Here is a 22,789-nt window from a genome sequence, read left to right as displayed (position 1 = left end):
CTTTGGCAGCGACTTGTCTCCACCATGCTCCTGGCAGAGCCCAGCGAGGAAGCCAGGTGCCTCCAGCAGCAGTGACTATTGTAGGGGCCTGCTGGAGACATAGGTTTGCCACATGGCATCTGTACCTCCCTCGTCCTTTAGACATATACCCCAAACGCATCTGAATTCTAAAATGGGAATACTGCTGAGAAGCTAGAAGATGCTTCCCATTGTACAGCTAGTGTGTTTTCTTTTTCCTTTTTTTAAAAAACCCACCTATTTTAGGCTATTGTTTTGTTGTTGTTAGAGACTGCGTTTATTTTGACTATGACTTTTGCATTAAGATGCACATAGACAGTAGGAGGAACCCAAAGCATTGAGAGAGAACTAAATTCAACAGTTATGGATTTACTGCTTCCATTACAATCTGCCCCACACCCTAGGATGGCTAACCAACAGTCCTGCAAGATTTTCCTACATACCTTAGTCAGGGCTGGTAAGTGTACTCTGTTTCTGGCTGTGAGAGGAAAGCATCAGTTCCTTCACGATACCTAACACAGGGCAGCTACAGGCATCCAGCCGAGGAGAAGGGCAGAACAGTTCTGAGGATATGCCTAGGTTCTGGATTTAGTTCAGCCACTGACACCTTGTGCCCCAGCACTCACTGCAGTCTTGGTGGGCCTCAGTGTTCCCATTTTTTTAAAGGAGGAATTATTTCTACTAATGTTTATAAATGCCTTGTGTCTTTATTGTACATCCTGTCAGGCTGAAAGCAGGCAAAGAACTGTTTTTCAGTTGCAATTTACATTCACCTGCAGTCTGATGGGAACTCAAACCCCAGCCAGTCCTGACTTAGTCTTGAACATGAGCATGGGTCTAATCTTACTCCATATCCAAGTCTGACTGTTTCCCCTTTTTCCTGTTTCAAGCTAGACAAGGAATTGCTTGTACACTCTCAGCAGGGAAACAGATCTATTAATACCTTCACTTAACTTTTTAACTCAAGATACTCAGCTGCTTTGGTTTCCTCTAATAAAGGGTGTTTCCATGGGAAGTGACAGTGGAAGAGGGATAAAAAACTCAAGTATCAACTTCTGAAATCCTGCTTCACACTATGAAGAATGATATTTTTCTTCCCTGCTTTTATGGAGCATCTCTCCTGAAGGAGTTTCTTGAAAATGTCAATCTGAATCTTAGTTCAAGATCAAAGGAGACATAGATAAATCATCAGAAGGAAGATGAGTTATTGATGTTTAAAAGTACTTTTAATAGGAAAAAAATTATTCCAACAGTATGTTCCTCTGGCAAAAGCTCCACTCCTTTCCTGGTGCCAGTTCCCTTGACAGTCTCCTCCAGGTATTCCAGTCCTGTCCTTGTTACTGAACTGCTCCCAGCGCCTCGTCTGATGAGTTTAAGTCCTATTGAACTAGCCAAAACTAACCCTTCCCTCTGCCCTAGTTGCTGAGCACTTTTCCACTCATCCTCTACAATAGGTATGCCTGCTGAGCTCAGGATTAGGCACTGTTGTATAATAAGTAGGGTGATTCTATTTATATTAAACATTAAACTTAAATAGTAATTCGCAAACTTTAAAAGAGAATCAAACATGGACAACTTCACAGTGCCCAATAACCTGGAAATCAACTAGCTCTTCAGGCAGAGTCATCACTACTAGCACCTGACAAACGTGTAGAAGGATGAAGTGCATTTCTGCTTCCAGCTCCCATACACAAGTGCTAAGCCCCAGAGCTTGTCATATTGACTTGTATAGACCAGATGATTTCCTCATAAGCTGAAAGGGAAAAAACATGTTTTAGAATTGCAATTATTCCCCTGTACTATATTAAGAAGTCTGTCACATGCTTTACTGGCAGGAATCTGGGGTAGAAAAAGCACAGTCATTCTGCTCAATCAAAACTTGTCTTTGCTCTTTACCTTTTATTTTCCAATGGTCTGTCCAACCTCAGATTTGTCCATCCACCAATAATGAGCTTCCCACCTGTGTTTGAGACTATATCTGCAATTCTACCTGGCACCCTTCTTTAGAAAATATTTCTCCATATTCAGTAGAAATTACATTTCATTCAATTCCTTCTATAAACAGATTACTAAATAGAACAAAATAAGGAGAGGAAAAAAATAAAAAAGTCTGCATCCTCCACCCCCAAGATGATTTAGTGAGGGTCAGCAAAAACATGATGACTTTATGATTAAAATTTATGATTAAATGTTCACAGATATTCCATTTTAAGGCCAAAACCCCAGCCTTCTAGATTTTTTTTTCCATTCACTAGAGATCCCTGAGATGTGTATAGAAATGTATAATCCTATTAAAAATATGTCAAAACTTTGATAGGTATTATTGTGTTTATCTTACAAGGACTTGACAAATTGCACATGGGAAAAAAAAATCCGAAGTGGTAAAAATAACACTGAAAGGTACAAGAAAAGAATAGTAAAGCATGCCACTGATAACACAGTAACATGCTTGCTGAAATCATTATGGTTTGTTTTCCTGTGGGGATACCTGACAAAATAATGAGTGAATAAACACCTTTGTAATGAATGACCCAAGCAAGAGGTAAAGGAGAGGAGCTGAGAAGTCCCCTAGCAAAGCTGAGGTTTGTTTGTGAAGCAATGCATACAAAAGCAAGGGAAAGAAAGAGAAAACAAGGGAGATGCAGAAGAAAAAAAGCTAAGTGGGAAGATGTACTCTTGAGCAACGTGTATTGGTACTGCAGTTCTTTCCAGATGTGTCTATGACCACGAGCTTTTCCAGAGTTCCCACCTGGTATTCCTCCCTCATCAAAACAGCAGGGCTCACCACCCTCTCTGATTTCTCCCATGAGAAGTGCCCACAGCAAGTCAGGATGTATCTTGATTTAAGAGAAGAGCATGACACCTACAGAGAGAAAAGAAGTTGTGAGTAATTGTATAATTTCATATCTCAAAGGAAAATCAGCTCTGTATGCTCTGGACATGTCTGACTCCTTTCACTTATGTTAGTTAATGCTGCTCTTTCTTCAGAAGCTCCCTGTCTTTCAGGTTGCCTGTGGTAAGCACCTGCACCACATGTTCCACTCTCATCCAAAAACTTTGTGGTTTCTCCATTCAACTCCTACCAGGGAATTATAGATCCCAAGGCCTGGAAACCACCACCTCACGTGATTTTGTCTTTGCTCCTTCCTCTGAGTGTCTGTGGTGGCTGCTGGGCTCAGCTGATCAGAACTTCCCTCTTCCGTGTTTGCCTTCAAAGACAGCATCAAAGACACAGCAGTCCCAACAGCACAGCTTCCCCATCCTGCCCTCTCAGGGCTTTCCTGAGACCTGGGACATTTTTCTGGGGATTTTTGTATAAGAAAGCAGGAGTTTGTACAGCTTTGCATCAGACTACTCTTTGTTTGCTTTGGGGAAAAGGGAGAGGGAAGGAAGGGGGGATGTGTAGTTTCAATGAGGTCATTTAAGGTAAAGTGCAGTCTCACAGCTCTCCCTCATACAGTCAGAGGCAGCCTGTGATTTCTCTGACGCACTTTCCCTCCTTGCCATACTCACTAAAGTCTCAACCCCACATATAAGACTGCCACTCTTCCCACTGCAAAAACACAATTATAGCTACACATACTCCCCAAAACTGCACCCTCCCCAAATATGACATACTTATTTCACACAGAATACACACATTACCTCAACAAGGATGTACTTTGCCTCAGAGTGTGGAAGACCAACACAGATGTTACAAGGTGGAGCTGGAGCAAACTTTCCCTTCTGCACCATGGCTGAATTGCTATGAATTTATGAAGACCACAGTGAAATGGCTCTTACCTCTATCAGGAGAAAGAGCTCCTAGGAAAGCACAAGTATGAAGTGAACATCTACAGATAAACCACAAAGCCCTTGGGGTTGCACAGCAGCTTGTCATCGTGTTAACATTTAAATTCATCCATCACAGCAGTGCCTGGACACATCTCTAAGACTGATCAGTCTTCATGTGGTTAGAATGACTCCTTTCCTTCTGTCTGCAATATTGGACTGGTTTTGCTCACTGTGTTGCACTAGGTATTTCTACCTTGCGCCTGTTCCTTTTCTTCTTATAACCATCCCTAACAATAAGAGGTTTTGTCTCTGCCTGGCATCCAGCAGTAACAATTCCTCAAGCCCCCTTAGCTATTATTTTGTCTGTGCACCCTGGACTTAATCAGAACATTCCTGTCAGAGTTTAAGCTAAGGCGCTGCATGGATAATCTTTTTTTTTTTTTTTTTTTTTTTTAATACTTCCCTTTCTATGTGACTGTGAGAATAATGAGCCTGTACCCTCTCTGGCTGTAGCTCCATGGTTAGCTATGTTACTGTCCTTTTATCTCTTCATCTGCACCAAATCTTCAGCAATAGGAGAAAGATCACAGCTGCAAACCAGGAGAATTAAGTTAACAAAAGAGAAGATATGCTGCAATACAATATCATTCAGCATTGGTGATATTTCCCAACTACCTGGCACCAGCACCTGGAGCAGCAAGAAATGCAAGTTCCTGGGCAAACCAGAGAACTGTAAATGAAGTACTGACTGGTGCACAAAAGCAAGACTAAAGTGAATTGCCAGAGCTCAAAAAGGGTTCCTTGGACTAAAGGATCAAGCAGCACTGGGAAAACAAGATGGCAGTGCACCACAGTATCTAGAGCACAGCAATGCTCTCAGCAGCTAACCAGGAAAACTGGTGCTCAGGCAAAGACTGCAGTCTGCAAAGTGAAGACAAACAATGGGTCAGGGGGAAAGAATAAGAGAGGAGGAGAACTGATCTTTTTCTTCTCCACTCAAAACTTTTTTCTTCCTTCTCTCCTTGGACAAAAAGATCTTTGCTCTGGCACCTGACTCCAGAGGGAGAGCGCTACTTCTCCTTCCTCATGTGGTTACTTTCTTTCCTGATTAAAAGTGATTAAGCAGCTCTAAAGCCTACAGAAATGCGACTGACTGGAACAGAAACAGAGAGTCCATTCAAGACTTTCTAAATCCCTGCAGCAGTATTTAGACAGCCCTGAAGTAGAGAACTGGAGCAGAACCACTCTATCAATAATTCCTCGTTCTTCCTCTTTGCGTGTTCTTTATTGCCCACATCTTCTCCACCATGTCGTTCTCTGAAGCAGAAGTGCAAAGTGCCCGTGGTGCCTGGGAGAAGATGTATGCTGATGCTGAAGACAACGGGACAGCTGTGCTGGTCAGGTAAGAAAGAGTCCATGCCACTGCTACCTGAGAGGTTTCAACCACAAATGACAAGGAGGAGCTGGAGTTACCACCTAGAAACGCAACTTGATGCATTTCATACAGCCCTTGCTGGGAACATTATGATTTGCTGTGGTTTATTCCACCTCAGGAAGGGAAAAGTGAAGATGATCCAAACAAATAAAAGCAGTAAGAGGAACAGGAGAAAGGGACTAGAAAAAGAAAAAAAAAGATTAGAAAAACAATTTCTTCACCACTCTCCCTCACAAAAGTGATGTAGTCAAGGTGAAGACAAGGAAGTGTCGTAAAGAAGAGAACAGGAACAACAGGGCCCTATACCCCTCTTTTCTTTCGCCTCTGAACTTTTTTTTTTTTTTTTAAAAAAAAACAAACAAACAAAAAAAACTTTTATGTCCTCGGTATTTCTCTTCTGGTTCTCCTGCAACTTTTCAGTCTACAGTTCATCTTTTCATTGTGCTGTATCATTCCTGTTTTCTCTCCTCTTTCAGTTTTTACACAATTTTCTCTCTTCTTCAATAAAACACAGGTTTCTTCTACTCTCACATATTCCTCTGTCAGCTGGGATTTACATCATGTCCATAGGCATTGACTAGGCCAAATATCATGTCCATAGGCATTGACTAGGCCAAATATTATTTATCTTGCCTTTACCATTCACTTTCACCTTCCTGTATATCACATCTTTTGCTTGGATCAGCCTCCACAGATGTTATGCACTGTTCTTTCCCCCTCCAGTCTACACAACCTGAAATAGGGGTCAGAAATGCAGCTACAAAATGGCAGTGTCATCCAACTGTTTGACTCCCTTCAGTAGTTTACTGCAGAGGATTTTGTGTTAATGTCCTATAGACTAGCCACTCCTTTACAGAATGATTTAGGTTCTTCTCCTTACCAAGGACAACATATATATAATTGCCAGCTAGCATGTCACTGTAGACAGAGACATTTTATTTGTGATAAGAGCAACCCAGAACCCTAAAACTTTCACTTTAGGCTAAGATTCTGGCCTACATTTGTAAAGCTATAATTTGTGGAAAATTACTTTTCCTTATGAGATGATAAGAAAGTCAAAAGTGACACAACTGACACAGTCTTTCCCAGAGCAATTTTTGCAGTGAATACCAACAAAATCTCACCTCTTTGCTACTCTCAGCATTTCAGTTGCAACAGTCACTGCCTGCTATATTTTTATGTTGTAAACTGTAATATGTATGACCCTTCTGATCTTAAGTACTCCTGTTCTAGCATTTTGCTAGCAATTTGCTATTGCTTTTTCAGGTGGGTAATTGGGTTTTCCAGTTAAGAAACTAGAGTTCACTTAAGAACTTGACCAAGATGACTAACTGATAGATGATAAAAAACAATTCCTTTACAAGTGGCATAAAATCATGTCACCTTTTCTATAAGTGAAATGAGCAGTACCTAGTACTTGCACAATGACTCATTAAAGGCAATAGGAAGATTCTGGGATGAACTCTAGAAAGGGGTTAACTAACAAAGTCAGTAGCAGGGTTTCTCCATGAAAATGTCCACTGGAAGCAAAGTAAAATCATCTGCTGTCTAGAATGTAATTGTGACTACTGTGCTATCACACTCATCCTGCTGGGAACAAGCTCCTATTCCTCTGTGGATTTTGTCTCCACCTAGCAGTGAGTCAAGCATGAGAGAGATTTTAACCTTAGAAACAGGAAAGAAAAAAAAAGAAAAAAAAACACCAACAGATTCAGCCTTTCTCAGGCAGAAAAGAGTTTTGGATGCTCCCAGAGCTCATGCTATGGAGTCCTACTTACAAGTCCTTACGAAGTGAAGCTCAGCTGGGAGTAAAAATGAAGAAAGTTCATCAAATTGCTGTGAATGAGCTTCCCAGCAGGTCAGTAAATCACAAACTAACAGGTTCTAAGACACAATGATCAAAGCGAAGAGCCCTGGGGAGAGACAAGGGGAGAGACAGACTGTTGTGGACACTGGAATCATGCACAGATGGGGGATAGAAAGGACAAAGGAGAACAAATTAGACATGAGAAGTTTGTTCTTATAAAGAGAAGAAAAAAGACCAATACATACATAAGACAAGGCCTGGAACATGAAGATATATCAGTGCAAATGCCTCAGCCTGCAAACTACGCCATCTTTCATTTCTTGCCCTGCTTTCTTTCCTCCTTACTCCAGGATGTTTACAGAGCACCCAGAAACCAAGTCTTACTTCACACACTTCACAGGCATGGACACTGCCGAAGAAATGAAACAGTCGGATCAGGTCAGGGGGCACGGCAAGAAGGTTTTTACTGCCATCAATGACATGGTGCAACACCTGGACAACACCGAAGCTTTTCTTGGGATAGTGAACCCACTGGGCAAGAAACATGCCACTCAGCTCAAGATTGATCCCAAAAACTTTAAGGTGAGTCAGCAGTCATCTTCCCCTGAGATGTCACTGTAAAGGGACAAACAGACCCTGTCTTTCCCTTGGCGAGGGGTGGGGGAGAAGGAGAGGAGAGAGAGGAATTTGTGGAAAACAGGTGATACTTCAGAGACTGAAAAGGGTGGAAAGACAGCAGATGGTGGAAGATAGCACAAATAAAGAGATCTCACATATGAAATGGGCATATCACAGAATCCTTCTCTGGCTTCTTACAAGAGCTAAGATCTCTGATATAATACTATATATAGTACAGTACTATGTAGTGTACATACACAGCTATAATCTATATATAATCTATATATAATCTACATTTTATATGTATGTACACATGTATTTTATTACTGTATACACTGATTTTCAGAAGCCAAATCTGCTGCTCCTCATCTGGCCTCCTGACTCGCATGATCATCTTTTAGGGGGACAACTGAGGGTTGTTGGGAAGAAGGCTTTACAGCAGATGCGATGTGGGCAGGTCTACCCAGATTGGAGCTGCAAGCTGCCTGTATGCAATAGCAGCTTTCTCACTTTAAGTGCAACACAATTTGCATTTGTTTGTCATCTAATAACAAAATACAAATAAAAAGCTTACATCGGGCTTCAATCTGTGATGTCAATTTTTCTATAGTAAGACAAATTGTGCTTTTGCAGGACAAAAGAAACAGCCACTGAAAAACAGCATTGCCATCACTAAACAAATGCAGAAAAGAAATACAGAATCGGATACACTGCCTCAGCCTATCTAAAGTCACTAGCAGAGACTATTTGTAGTATCTGTTATCTGTCTTACAGAGCATAAAATGCAAATAATAATAATAATAATAAAGGCAGTATCTAGTGAAGGTAACTTTAAAAGGCACAAAAGGTTGCCTATCTCCAGTTCTGTATGCCATGTACTGCCAAATTGCTTATATACTCCCCTTTCTCTAAAAATTAGGAGCCCAGCTAGAAAAATACATACATCTTTCTTACACATCTAACAGATCTAACAGAAAAAAGTTCATACTATTTGTTCCTTCTCTTCTCCTTATTTAGATTATCTGCGACATTATCTTGCAGCTGATGGAAGAGAAATTTGGTGGAGACTGCAAAGCTTCCTTTGAGAAGGTGACCAATGAAATCTGCACTCACCTGAACAACGCTTATAAAGAAGCTGGCTGGTGAGGATGCAATCTCTAGGCTTCCCACTTCTCACCAGTCCTGATTTGTTGCTTTTGGTCCTCCAGCCACAGTTAGAAGCAAGAGAAAGTCAAAACGAGAGAAAGACTTTATATTGCATAGATATTAATGTCAATAATTGCCGTAGCAAACGGAGTTTCTACAGCTAAATGAAAACCGCATACATACACATCAAAGCCAACCAACTAATCCTGATACACTTAGCAGCTTCAGTGTTCCATGTGAGTTCTTCTGGCAACAGTCCTTGTACCAACCCAGAGAGGAACCAGCAGCTCTTGTATCTCAAGCTATCACCTTTCCATACTTGTGAACGATAAGTAGTAGACCATTTAGAGGCATCTCCCGTGTCAGGGACTTTGAAGAGGTCATGTTCTGAGAGACTTAAGAGCCATTTCTTGTTTGAACTAAAAAATTGCATGCTTGTGTGTTTGTAAATAGAACTTCTCTAAGAATGAGAAAGAGTAACTTCTGAGAAGGTCACAGGGAAAGTCCCATCTTGAGCAAGCCAGTGGAGTCCGCCAGCCTGGGACAAAGGTGTCTCAGAGAGCTCAGGGGATGGCAATGCTTTATGGGAGGTGTTCAGGGACCTGTCATCACCACTCATTTCCAACCCTCCCACTGCCACAGGATGAACACCCCCAGCACCTAGTTTTATAGTGCACGTCACAGAAAATTGCTCTGATAATCTATCCAGGAGAGGGCAATAGCACCATGCTCATTGGTTCCCATACTACTAAAAATTTATCCAACTGAAGGTTTTTCCCCTGCTGAGTGTAGTGTAGCAGGCTGAGCTCCTTGTAAGATTTCTACAGCACTTTCCTCTTTCTATCCTTCCATGGGGCTTGAATCTCACTTTAGCAGTAACTGAGTTCAAAACTAATTGCTTTTTCTTATACTCCTTAGAGGTGGTGAAATCATCAGCTAATAACTCCAAATAACCACATGCCATTTTGCTCAAGTGTAACACAATAAAGACAAAGAAAGCAGATGCATCTTCTCATTTGTAATACAGCATGGGCACTCAACACACATTTGCCTTGTAGAAATGGTAGTTGCTTATAATGCAGAGTTGCTAGTAGTGTGCAATTCATCTAAATCAGCCTCAAGCTACTATCCAGGCACTGATCAAACTTGCACTAAGCAGACTCCTAGAATGGTAGGAAGAGAAGATTTTCACTTGTCCATAAAACAAAAATATATTTTTTTTGTTTGCTTTTTCTTTTTTTTAAAAAAAAAAAAAAAAAAAAGATAGACGTCTCCTTCATTTGATGTAGTTTTCCTCACCAATTTGTTTGGCAAAGGATGCTGAAATCCCCAAGTTCAGAATACAAACTCTTTCTGGAGAAGGAGGATGGTGTAGGCTACTTACGTGAGTCGGTATTCTGCCCTGCTAAAGAAACCAGGCAGAGCCAGGCTCTCCTATGTTTGGAGTAAAATTAAAAAATAAAAAGCACAATGGCAATAGGGAAAGTGATGAATGAAAAGGGTTTCTTAGAGTTCAGAATCTTATTGTTTCCAAGGTCCTTCCCTAATACACCACTACTCACATTGCAAACCAAAGCACAAAGTGAGCAGAATTTGAAAGCAGTTCAAGACAAGGGAAACAAACTAAGTTTTTAGGTTGTATTTTAAAAGGAGGCAAGTCTCCTGTAGGTTGGGAGGATTCAGCAGTTTCTTTGCTGGGAACAGAATATGCACTTGAAACTGCAGAAGGTAAAAATCAATCTGTATCTCTCTAGAAGACAAGATCACACACAGACATTGTATGTCCAGGTGGGCTGCTCTGCATTTTCAAAATATTACAAGGAAAGAACAAGACTTGCAAAAATTATTTATGGTCTCAAATCCATCACAAGCTGCACTTGTAAAGTGCTCTGATGCACATTAGGAGTGCTATTTGCCATGACAATGGATATACGGATTGCTACGCTTGCCACAGGCCAGCGGGTATAGATATCCTGAGGTGACACGGGCTTGAAAATACTGACTGATGGTTTAAGGCTCTTAAACCATCAGTCTGCTACTGTGACGAAGAGGGAGAGATATAAAAGCAAAGTGTATAAAACTCCTAGCTCAGGAAGTGAAGTAGAGGGGGAATTATTTTTTAATTCCGTTTACAAGGAGACTACACATTAAAGATTCGTATGATATGAGTGTTTTATGAATTCATGAACTTTTTTCTTTAATTTTCACATATTTCACAGGATGGCAGGAAGCGTCCACAAAGGAAAATGAGATGGCATCTTGAATTTGAGGATATGTGGGTTTAATTCTCATTTTCCACCAGCTTCATTACACAACTCTGGCTGACTTTCCTTTCACCTCAATGTCCCTCAGCAAAATGGGGAAAACAATGCAACTGTAAACAAATTTCACAGGAACATTCACATACTTAGAAGGCAAATCAAATACACACCTCCCATGGGTGAACCAGTGAATACATGGTTTTATAATTAACATACACATCTTAGAAATAACTTTGATCCTGTGAAGAGAAACCTAGGGAAAACAACATACCTAAAGATGGCAGGAAGAGATTTTCTGTGGAAAAATACCAGTGAGTATCTCCAAAGTGTTCACATACAATCTGTGGGACATCAAGAAGGTCTGGGTGAGACAAAGTTGTGACGTAGCTTGGCTATGACAAGTGCCTGTGACAAGTTATCAGTGAAGTACCACGGAATTTTGTTTGTATCCAATTAACTTCTCTAAAGCATAAAGCCGGAATAACGTAAAGATATAAAATATATTGAGGAGAAAAAGAAAAGAGAAGTAGCTAAAAGAGGAAGTTTATTCCTTCTGCTAACGAAATCAAAATGTCTTGCCAGTGACATGTTGCTGGAGAAAGAAAGCATTCCCACAAGCAGAATTTGACATTGTAGAGGCAAGCAAACATTTCAAGATTCAAAATATCAGCTAAACGCTATAAAAAACACATATACTCTCAAATTCAGTTCTTTAATTCTGTTAATGAACTCAGACCTTCTAATGCTTTCCTGCTGGGCTTGCTGGTACAGCTGTAATAAGGAACAAGGAATACTAAATAAAGAAGCATAGGCAAATTAGATGAGAGAAATTTAACTAGAAAAAAAATTCAGCCTCTGTAGTGACAGACCAGAAACATACCAAAGGGAAGTATACTCGCAAAGCATCTCCAGGAGTGGCTCAGACACCGCAGCAGCACTGTATCACCAGACACATTACCAGTAGTACTGGGGCACAGCAAGAACTACCAGGGCAGTCCAGGCCCATGGTGCTTCCCATTTTCACCTGGATGCCAAGTCACATAGTGCACACAAAAATTACATGCAATTCGGTGCAAGACAATTCTATTGCTTAGCTATAGTAAGGAAATTTACTAGTATTAATTTTATCTTTCATTCTTTTCACACCACACAATATTCATGCGCTCCTCTGCCTTTCTGTCACCCAACAAATCAATGTGGGGATAAAATCCAAGAGTTGAGTAGCGTGTGACAATATCACAAAATCACTTTGAGATACGAGCTAAGAACATACCAAGGCCATTTGAAATGACAGGGAGTATTGTAAAGAATTAGCTAATCAGTCATTGAGGCTGGATTTAAGTTTGATAATTTTCTTCCTAGGGTTTGAGCCAAGCAGTCTTCCTGCCCCTGTCTGAAGACTTCTCTGTTATTCATGTAATAGAGGGGCTCAGAGGCTTAGTGATACGAAGGGAGAAAGGTAGTCCAACGTATCTGGGGCGGCTCAAAGAGACCAATGACCCAGGAGAGGCTTTGGGGAAGACTTCTAAAAAATCCTTCCAGCAGAATCCCCCCAAAACCTTCTCCTGCATCCACTCTTCCTGCTGTAAGGTTGATCATGTTATTGGTGATTAAATACTGAGTTCCTTTGCTGCAGACCTGTGGGTGCAGGTATGGCTACAGCCCTCAGAAATGTTGCTTCACACCAGGAGAGTAGGGTCTTCTTACAGCAGCTGTTTAAGACACTTAGCCAGCAGTAGAAGGATATGAGGATATGTCCCAGAAGAGAACAGAGAGCAGCAACATTTTTAACCCATTCTAAGGGCTACAGAGGTAGCTTCTGTTCAAAGAGAGTGAACTAGGGGAGCTCTGCCAAACCTTTAAGTAGCCTTCCTGCTTAAACAAAACGTACCACAGGCTTGTAGTGATAAAACATGCAATCAAAAAGGACTGCTGCCTATAGAAAAATCCTAGTTAGTTATAACTAAGTGATCTATTTGAATGAGCATTAGTATTCATTGGGCCCTGGAAGAAAGTTAGAACTGCCAACAAACTCAAATACCAGCCGATCAGACATAGCATTTTATTATGCCCAGGAACCCCAAAATCATATATATGAATCATGCTGTAAACGAAATCAAAAAACCTCCCAAATCTACTCCAACCTTCTGAATGTCTCTTAACATCTCAAAGTTATCTGATTTATTTCATTACAACATCCTGCCTTCAGAGAACATTCTGTTCCCTTTGCCTTTTTTTAAAAAACCAATATTCAGATAATGAACATTTGAAATTAGAGTAGTACTGAAGTTCAGTGAACTACATATTCCATATCAGAGCATTTTTAGTTTATCTGCTGAAGTAGCTATGAGTCAGTTTATGGTGTGGTTACCTCAGACAGTACACTGCCAGTACCAAGGCATCCTAAATCACATAGCAGCGACCCCCCCCGCCCTCCCTCAATACAAGCCATCTGCGTACCATGCAGCATCCTTAACTGAGTCTGTCTACTCAGGGGACAGTGGGAACAGCAGCTCTGTTGCATTGCAGAAGTATTTTGCATGATTCCCCTGGAAAGCTCATACTTCTACTCCTGATGTCCCTGGAAGTGGTTCCCTTAAGAGGCAGCCATGGTGGTGGCTACAACTAGGTGCTTCACCTCGCCCCTGTACAACTACAACTACACACGCAACTGCATCAGCGACCCTTCACTGGTGCTGCTGGTACCTCTGGCAGCAGATTTCTGTGCCGCCTCCTCAGGCTGTTTATCAAGGACACTGAGCAGCAGCTGACCACTGACATAAAGCAGGCTGATCCCCCCCCAACGCTGTGTTGACACTTCCTATCAGCACAGGCCCACCAGCAAACCCACTCTACGTCACATTAGGGATGTGGGCAGAGCTTTGCCCTGGATTAAAAGCAAATGTAGAATTTTAGCATGAGGAAGATGACAGTTGTGAAACATCAGAGCCTACAGCTGAACGACCAAGATGAGAGGCCCACTACTCATCAAAAGGGCCCTAGCCTCTGCGGAAGTGGCAGTTCCTTACCTTCACTGTTTTGTTGCAAAGCAGTTTGAGCCTGAGAAGACAGCAGGAATTTGAAGTTATAGAAGTCACACACGAAGTTCCCAACACAACTATGACCTTCTTACGATGGATGCACAAAAGCTGCAGCGACCCTATTATGCTGGGATTGCCTGACTGCTGCTGCTATGAAAATTGCCTTATTTGCAGTCTCTCTTAGCCAGCAACAGGAACAAATTTTACCCTTATGCTCCTAACTGTGGATCACCATCAATATTTTAGTGCAGTCAGCATTAACTGGCCCATTTCAGCCTGGAAAAGGGCTGTACAATCACAGTAGTTTCTACTAGGCCATTTTTGACATCACCAGTTGCCACCTCTGCTCTGTTGCTAGTTAATCCTGTCCCCTGCTGGTGCGGTTCCTAGGATACTATTTGCTTGTTGTGCTCTGCACAGCACTACAGAGAGCAAGGTGAAGCAATTTGGGACTACGGTTACCCCAGCAACATCAGATGAACAGTGAGAGCCAGAGAGGCAAGTCATGAGAGAATTTTATAATTGCTTGCTAACTATCCATTGTGTGCCTAGAGAAGGCAAAGCAAAGCAGGGATAAAAAGGGAAGCCTGGGGTCAAAACAAACATTTTGTTCTCTACTCCCCTGCAACCCCAGTTGATGATATAACCCCTGCCCAGCAGTCCACCGCTTCCCAGTTTTGCAGGCTGCAGTAAAAGCTGTATTTCTAGGTCTGAGTGAAAAATAGAATGAAAGAATTGCATCAGCAGTTAAGGCGCAATAATTTATTAAGAAACAAGTAGAAAAAAAGTGATCAAATCAAGAAACAAAGAGCAAGAACCATACAAGACTGGGTGAAGATCACATTAACACTTCTTATAAACCACTGCATTAAGTGAAACTCACCTTCACCATTTGCTGAACAACTATTCTGATGAAGTTGGAATGAGAAATGTGTGATAGGGGATGGCAGATTTGAGGAAGTATCAGGTCCTGCAGATCCTCACAACATACTACACCAAATTGCTCACTATGACTGCCACTATACAGCTCATTTTACATTTAGGCTGCTGCACAATAGTTTAAACGTTGACTGCAACCATATTCTGCTTTCATCCCTAACAGTTATGGAGCAGAGAGTACACACTTATTTCTCCAAGTTGTTCTCAGCACCACAAAAGCTCCTTCTTTGTTGCTGTACTTAAGTTACCACAGATAAAACTTCTTTCCAATGGAGTAAGCACCCACACTCGGGCTGTTTTGCTTCTGCCTCACATGTCTTCAACACGGTAAGTCACCATCTTTCATTCTCTCTTCAGCTAAACAGATAAACCCTTCCTCAAAGTTATTTAAGATTATAATAACCTTACATTTACAGAGGCACATGGGGCTGGTTCATGTCTGTTGCCCTGCCACCTAAAGGGCAGAATGAAAGGTGCCTTAAAGGCACTAAAAGGGGCAAGACAGAATGGACAAACTGACAGATAAGCTCCAGGGTTAGGGGTCACCTTGTAGCAGTACAAGGAAAATTTCCAAATTCACTGACTTCCTGGTGAGAGGTCAGAACAGATGGGCATAACCTCCTTTGCTAGTTAACAGACAAGCTGATGCTGGATAATAAACAACTGCAGCAGGTCAAGTCCCTTTTTGCATGGAAATATCACTGCTGCACTATGTTGCTTTTCCTGCTGAAGCAGGAAGAACTATTCACATAGGTTCAGTAAAGGACTCAATTTCTGGTAACATGTCCTCAAGCTGCTTCCCATCTTAATGCTGTTGTATTTTACATTCCCCTGATTGATCCAGAGCAATAATTATCTGAGATACAGAAATAATGCTTTAGACCCACCCTAACTTTATTTGAAATACTTTTAATAAAGGAAATACACTACTAAAGGAAATACACTACTATTTTTGCTCTATCTGCAGTCAGCTAAAAAATTACATGGAACTAAAACAGGGTGAGTGAACAAAATTTCAAGGATAACATGCTCTGCTACAACATCCTTATGGTCATTCAGGAGCCACATCCGTGTTCCTTTTCTATGCTGCAGAAAGCCTCCTCACCCTACAGGGAAGTGATTTTCCTCAAATACGAATGGCCTTGAACATTCTCACTTCTAAGGGCCTCTCAAGAACCTGCAGATCTCCAAGACCCTTGGTGAAACATCAGCACCAGTACAGGAGGGACAGAGCACTGCATGCACTGCCAGGGGCAGATACTGCACAGCAGCTTCCCTCTGCATTTCCTGGGGCGGAGGGAGGGGTCTAGCATTCCCACCTGTAGCTCTCAGTGAAGAGAAATGGACTCAAGATGCATAATGCCTGCATATAGGGGAAAAGGGGGATCTAGCACAAATTCTGACCATAAGTCATAAAGCCCAACTATTTGATTTGTTCGAAGCACTTTTATACTGTGTCATAATTTTCCTTTACATGATGCAGCAAAGACTGACAAGAGATTTACTTCTTCCAAATCCCTTTCATCATCTGGATCATCCAAAATAATTTCCATCATCACTTTTAGCTTGATACTGAATGCATGAAATATACAGGTGATGAACACCTCAGAGCTTTGCTTTCCTAAAAATGCCTAATTGACGTAGCTTGGTTTGGATAGAAGGGCAGAAGATCGTTACTTACATGGACACAGTTAATAAAGCAGTCTCCCTTACTGTTAGATGATCCAGTTCTCTTGCATCAGGAAGAAGGTATCATCAGTAGCCTTAATTAGGTTCTCTTCCTAACTGTACTCCAGTCCCCCTTTTAGACACAAGGCAAATATTAATTTCCACATATAATTCCTTTTTTTTTTTTTTTTTTTTTTTAAATCAGGAAACTAGCAGTAACACTTACCTTTTCTCTGCTTAATATTTGTGAGGTACTCTGATATTATGGAGCTCACCAATCTAGGAAAACCTATAAATAAGGAAAGGCCCAAGTCCAACCACCTTTCACAATTAAAAGAATTAAGAGCCATTCATAAAGTTAATGGCATATTTTCCATAACTTACTATTAAGCACGTGTGTGTGTGCATGTTTTTTTTTTTTTTTTTTTTTTTTTTTTTTTAAGAAACACAGCATCTCTAGTTGCTGGATACAGGAGGAAAAAAGCCTTCAGTACTTGTGGAATATTTATATTCTGGAAATTAGGCAGCAATTCACTCATCTACAATGCTGCTCTACAAGATGCAACTAGAAATGACTGCTCATCTGTCACACTGGGAGCTAGAATTCCATTAACAAATGTGCAACAAGGGACTTCAGCAAGCACTTGCACAGTGTGCACGTACCAGAGGGACAAACTTTGGTGACTTACATTTGTCATGCAGTTGACAGGAAATCAACTCACGGTCACGCAGGAAATCACAAAACATTCCCAGGAAGGAAATTCATGTTCAGATTTCAAGTAGATTAAGAAAAAAAAAAAAGAAAAAAGAAAAAAAAAAAAGAAAAAATGAATAGTCAGCCATCATTATTACTGTATTTCTAGAGGAGCTTAGAAGGCCATGAATTCAGAGAAGAGGATGTGTGTCATGCTGGATATAAGTTACAGGTTCTTGCTGAAATGCAACAGCCCTGTTCTAGCTTTCCATGCCAGCCAAAAATACTGCTGGAATTATCCATTGTACTAGAATTATCAGCCTTATGTTGTTAAGACCACAGTGAAAAATCAAATGCTACAGAAAAGATATTAAGGAAGAAATGCATGCAGTGTTAGACACAAAGAAAACAAAGACATACCATGTTCATCATTATCTGGCCCACAGAGGCCTGTGTCTTAAGACCTACAGAAGAGACTCTGCAGAATCTGCTGAAAATGCCAATAAATCCTTACTAACATTGCTCTTACATATTGCTGTTACGTAACTCAGTGGTGCTATCTCAAGAAGGAAAACTTACCGATTCCTAAATTCCTCTGTATGAGGGCAGGACAAATCTGAATAATTCATGTGCTCCAAAGCACTTTCAATCCTACAGAATCTACAGTAATCCCTTTATGTGAAGATAACTATTTAATGACTTCAAAAAGCAGTATTTCATTCAGGTGGAAGTTAAGATCTGTACCATGATCATTACAGCTCTGCAAGTTTTTGCCTCTAAAGATCTGAGGATATTCAGGGTTGTAATCCAAAAGATTATTTTTCCTGGAGCACACTTCCATGTTAAAAACAAAAGAACTCTATCAAATGTCAATCTTCAAATGACTGAATGGCTACGGGAAAAAAGTAACCACTTTACAAGACCAGTATACTCTTGTTAAGTTATTGGACAATGCGGTTTCCTTTTTTCATTTTTTATTTTTGTTCTCAGTTTTTGTTTGTTGTTGTTTTGCTTTGTTATTTTTACAATTAAGGATGTGCCGATTACATCCCGCAAGAAAAAGCAGAAAGTTCTTATGAAAAAACCCAAGTATATTGAACACATACCAATCAAATGGTATAGATATGGGACTGGCTTTGATTTCAAAATTTAAGTAGAAATAAAAAAAGATGTTAATGCAACAGCTGTTCAATTTCCAAGTCTAAATAGGCACTGTAAAAAGACATTTCAGCTTTCTCCAGCACACATTCCTGTCTAAATGCTCCCGCTGTAATCAACTCCTAGGTTCCCAACAAAAATCCCTGGGAACAAAACCTTAGAATAAAAGTTAATATCTGTCCACCCACCCTCTTACAAAAAAAGCAAACCAAGAAATCCCCCAAAATACAACCTTTCAATGCTGCTGTTTTGACTGGAGCAGTATTGGAGAATTTATAAAGGTTCAAAAGCACCCAAGGCAAGTAGTTCAATATAATTTGTTCACTAACATGTATTGGAAAGGAGATTAAAAACATTGAGATCTGCATCTTGGTACATAAAACTGTAGTCCTGAATAAAGAGAAATCTTTCAGAAAAGTTTTACAACTTAGTGGAAGTCCAGGACCCAGCTTTAGGCATCATTAACTGATGGGATTTAATTCTGACTTGGTTATTACCACTTTTATATACTGTACATCTACCCTAGTTGGATCAGTGTCTGGAACTGCTCACTGGTGTCCCTTTGAACAACTGTAAACTAAACCATAGTATGCAACTCCATAGGAAGCTAGAGATCAGGTGAATATACAGCCAGTTATATTTCCCCTGCTTCACGCTCTTCTGAGCTCCTTGGGTCTTCTGATCGGCCATTAGCGCTTTCGTAAGAACGTTTCTTCTCTTTGAAATCTCGGGGGGATCTCTCTCTTGAGCTTCTATCTTTATCGCGTGATGTTCTATCACGATCTCTTGAACGTTCTTTGTCTCTGGAAGATCTTTCTTTTGAGGATCTGAAAAGTGCAGTATATTTGAGAATTCAAATAAGTCATTAACTTATAACTGTTATAAACAGCATTTCATTTTTGTATTTCTTCTTATTATTTTGACTCAAACTTAGATTTATACAAACATGAATGTATGAAAAGGCAGCAGAAGTCATTCCACTCTTCTCCCTTCCCCACTTCCAATTACAAAAGCAAATACTGACAGAAGCAAAATTTCTGAATGGACATTTCTGAACCTAGGTTAAATTTAACTTGCTTAAGTCTCTTATTTTCAACCCTCCCGGTTCATAGTCTTGCTCTTGAGAACAATGTGTAGCATCTCAGACATGTAAAATATAGATTTAAAAAACTTTAAAACAAGGGGAAAAATTAACTTGCATAGATTTTCTAATAAGGCTATTATATTGACAAATGGAAAAAGCAAATCTGGAGTCTGTGCTACGATTAGTTTTTGTAAGAAGAATTATCACTATGATCACTTAAGTGATCTTAGAATGTTGAGTTAGTATTATTTTTTGATATTTTACTATGATTGCAAGCATTTCCAAAACCTTTGCAATAGAGCCAGAAAAGAAGTGTTCTGTTAAACACTCCATATGGTTTTCAGTTAAAAGAGCTGCCTGTATTGAAAACCTGGATTAACCATCCTCCTCCACACAGTGCAACTTAGCCTTTAGTTGAAAAACATCACATTTTCTTTTTAGGATATCCTAAAAAAAAAAGGATGTCATAAAAAAAGATCACAGAAAAATCTTAACAATATGCTATAAAGCTAGCCAGTAAATAATCTTCTTCCAAATTTCAAAAATATTTGGCCTACTTCACTGGCAGATTGTATTCTCTCTATTTATGAGAAGTTACTGTCACCACCTCAAAGGTTCAAAACAAAAGCTTGCCATCTGCTTCTGTACTAATTTCTTTTTAAGCTTACAAAGGGACAATGGGTTTTCATTTCAGTTTCCCATGTGAAAAAAAGATCTCTCTACATCACAGTATTTTGCAAGATTTTCTATTTGCATACACTTTTGAGATCCTCAGATGATACTCCTGTACCATGAGGTTTCAGCATAGTAGGAGCTACATGCCAAAAAAAAAAAAGTTAATACAGCATCATCAGGCATACGTACAGAAGTAACAATGCCTCTGAACTGGTTGACCCAGGCTAATTCTAGTAATTAATCTTAGAAATAGGTGGACAGGTAGAATGTGATCTCAGCCACAACTCTGGCTTTTCATTCAATGCAGTTTTGGGGAATCTGAGATGCAGTTGTCCAGCTGTCTTGTCTCTCTACAGCTGAGTCTCTAATCAACTGGCAAGAGCAAAGACTGACCTTAAGAAAATAGCACAGTGGTGCAAAAGTTTATGCAACTGTACTAGCAAGCAATATTGCCGCTATAAGGCTTTCAAGAGAACTAAAGTACCATTCCTGCCTTCCTCAAGAACAAGGTATAGCTTTTAAAATCAGAGGCTCATTAGATTTATATGATTTAAAACGCTTAGAAGAGATTACTTCCCAACTAAACAACCAGATACTTCCAGTAGAAACCCCATCCTATCCTCTGCCAGATATGCAGGCAGAGGCCACCCTGCCAAGCGCAGTAACAGTGAATTTGGTTATAATACATGATACTGGTTTCTAGTCAGTGGATGTCTGCATGACTGTCTTGAGAGAAAAGCTGTTAAAAAGCCTTGGCAGATCAGGTCTCTAGAAAAGCAGAGAAAGATATCAGTAAGACTCCAAAACTACCAAGAGGAAAGATATTCAACCAAAATCACAAGCTGCTTTATATTAAGAATAAACCTAAATATTTCCATTTCTCTGTCACAGCAGAGACTAAGAATAGAGCTACAATATTCTGTTGCCAACAATGACTTGAATCATATTGAAAAAAATATATCCATCTAAATGCTGAGAGTGGGATCTTATCCAGCTTTAGATGCCTGTAGACATCTATAGTTCATTGGCCAGATTTCTTTAACAATCACCAGAAGAAATAAGACACTTTCAGGGCATGATTTCTCTCATCTTAAAGTAGATACAAAAATAGGTTAGATAAGCCTGTAATAGGACTTACCGGATTCACATTTAAACTCATCAAGAATGGCTGAGGTTGGAAGGGACCTCTGGAGATCATCTAGTCCAACACCCCTGTAAAAGCAGGGTCACCTACAGCACATTACCCTGGACGCTGCCTGGAAGGCTTTTGAGTATCTCCAGAGAAGGAGGTGCCACAACCTCCTGGGCAACCTGTGCCAGTGCTCCGTCACTCGCACAGTGAAGAAATTCCTCCTCAACTTCAGGCAGAACTTCCTGTGGTTCAGTTTGGGCCCATCGCCTCTTGACCTGTCACTTGGCATCACTGAAAATCGAATCTGGCCCCATCCTCTTGACACTCTCCCTTTAGGTATCGGTATACGTTGATAAGATCCCCTCTCAGTCTTCTCTTCTCCAGGCTAAACAGGACCAGCTCTCACAGCCGTTTCTCACAGGGCAGGTGCTCCAGCCCTCTGATCATCTTTGTAACCCTGCACTGGACTCTCTCCAGTAGCTCCATGTCTCTCTTGTACTGGGGAGCCCAGAACTGGACACAGTACTCGAGATGAGGCCTCACCAGGGCTGAGTAGAGGGGCACGATCACCTCCCTCGACCTGCTGGCAACACTCTTCTTCCTAATGCACCTCAGGAGACCATTGGCCTTCCTGGTCACAAGGGCACATTGCTGGCTCACGGTCAACTTGTCATCCACCAGCACTCCCACGTCCTTCTCTGCAGAGCTGCTTTCCAGCAGGTCAGCCCACAGCCTGTACTGGTGCATGGAGTTATTCCCCTAGGAGCAGGGCTCTGCACTTGCCCTTGTTGAACCTCATGAGATTCCTCTCTGTCCGCCTCTCCAGCCTGTCCAGGTCTCTCTGAATGGCAGCACAGCCCTCAGGTGTATCAGCCACTCCTCCCAGTTTCTGCCACAAGCAAAAACTTGCTGAGGAGGCACTCTGTGCCTTCGTCCAGGTCACTGATGAAGAAGTTGAACAAGACTGGACCTAGTACCGCACAACAAGGAGCAGGATACTGCTAGCTAAAGGCCTCCAACTAGACTCTGTGCCATTGATGACAACCCTGCGAGCTCTGCCTTTCACAAAGTTCTCAATCCACCTCACTGTCCACTCGTCTAACCTGCACTTCCAGAGCTTACCTCCGAGGATCTTATGGGAGACAGCGTCAAAAGCCTTGCTGAAGTACACAATGTCCACTCCTCTCCCCTCATCTACCCAGCCAGTCATTCCATCACAGAAGGCTATCAAACCGGTTAAGCAAGATTTCCCCTTGGTGAAGCCATGCTGACTACTCCTAGTCACCTTCTCTTCCTCCACATTCTTACACATGACATCCAGGATGAGCGGTTCCATCAC

At 41.0% G+C, this 22,789-nt stretch overlaps 2 protein-coding genes across 12 annotated transcripts in view; one reads left to right on the top strand and one right to left on the bottom strand.

The window, feature by feature from the left end:
- Nucleotides 1-1,222: 1,222 nt before the first annotated feature.
- LUC7L2 (LUC7 like 2, pre-mRNA splicing factor) overlaps nucleotides 1,223-22,789 on the bottom strand; it is a 52,616-nt gene continuing 31,049 nt past the window's right edge. For 3 of the 11 annotated variants that reach the window (XM_062586855.1, XM_062586929.1, XM_062586933.1), the window contains 5 exons: nucleotides 16,721-19,386; nucleotides 11,940-12,083; nucleotides 11,331-11,400; nucleotides 8,766-8,854; nucleotides 1,223-3,822 (listed from right to left, as the gene is read on the bottom strand). In XM_062586855.1, the coding sequence (XP_062442839.1) occupies nucleotides 19,194-19,386 (193 nt within the window). In that variant the 3' untranslated portion in view covers nucleotides 1,223-3,822; nucleotides 8,766-8,854; nucleotides 11,331-11,400; nucleotides 11,940-12,083; nucleotides 16,721-19,193. The remainder of the gene's footprint in view (nucleotides 3,823-8,765; nucleotides 8,855-11,330; nucleotides 11,401-11,939; nucleotides 12,084-16,720; nucleotides 19,387-22,789) is intronic. The other 8 variants (XM_062586886.1, XM_062586863.1, XM_062586902.1 and 5 more) reach the window with 8 other exon arrangements.
- LOC134146489 (cytoglobin-like) lies at nucleotides 5,100-8,798 on the top strand. Its single transcript, XM_062586935.1, has 3 exons — nucleotides 5,100-5,194; nucleotides 7,385-7,616; nucleotides 8,670-8,798. Exons 1-3 carry the CDS (start codon nucleotides 5,100-5,102, stop codon nucleotides 8,796-8,798), a joined length of 456 nt encoding a protein of 151 aa, XP_062442919.1.

The sequence above is a fragment of the Rhea pennata genome, chromosome 1 (assembly GCF_028389875.1).
Source record: "Rhea pennata isolate bPtePen1 chromosome 1, bPtePen1.pri, whole genome shotgun sequence".
Classification (NCBI taxonomy): domain Eukaryota; kingdom Metazoa; phylum Chordata; class Aves; order Rheiformes; family Rheidae; genus Rhea; species Rhea pennata.
Note: the sequence above shows the minus strand (reverse complement) of the source record. Positions and strands in the feature narration are given on the sequence as shown.

Coding starts and splice junctions, on each gene's coding strand:
- LOC134146489 (XM_062586935.1), top strand. CDS start 5,100: ATGTCGTTCTCTGAAGCAGAAGTGCAAAGTGCCCGTGGTGCCTGGGAG. Junction 5,195..7,384: donor GGGACAGCTGTGCTGGTCAG/GTAAGAAAGAGT, acceptor TCCTTACTCCAG/GATGTTTACAGAGCACCCAG. Junction 7,617..8,669: donor TTGATCCCAAAAACTTTAAG/GTGAGTCAGCAG, acceptor CTCCTTATTTAG/ATTATCTGCGACATTATCTT.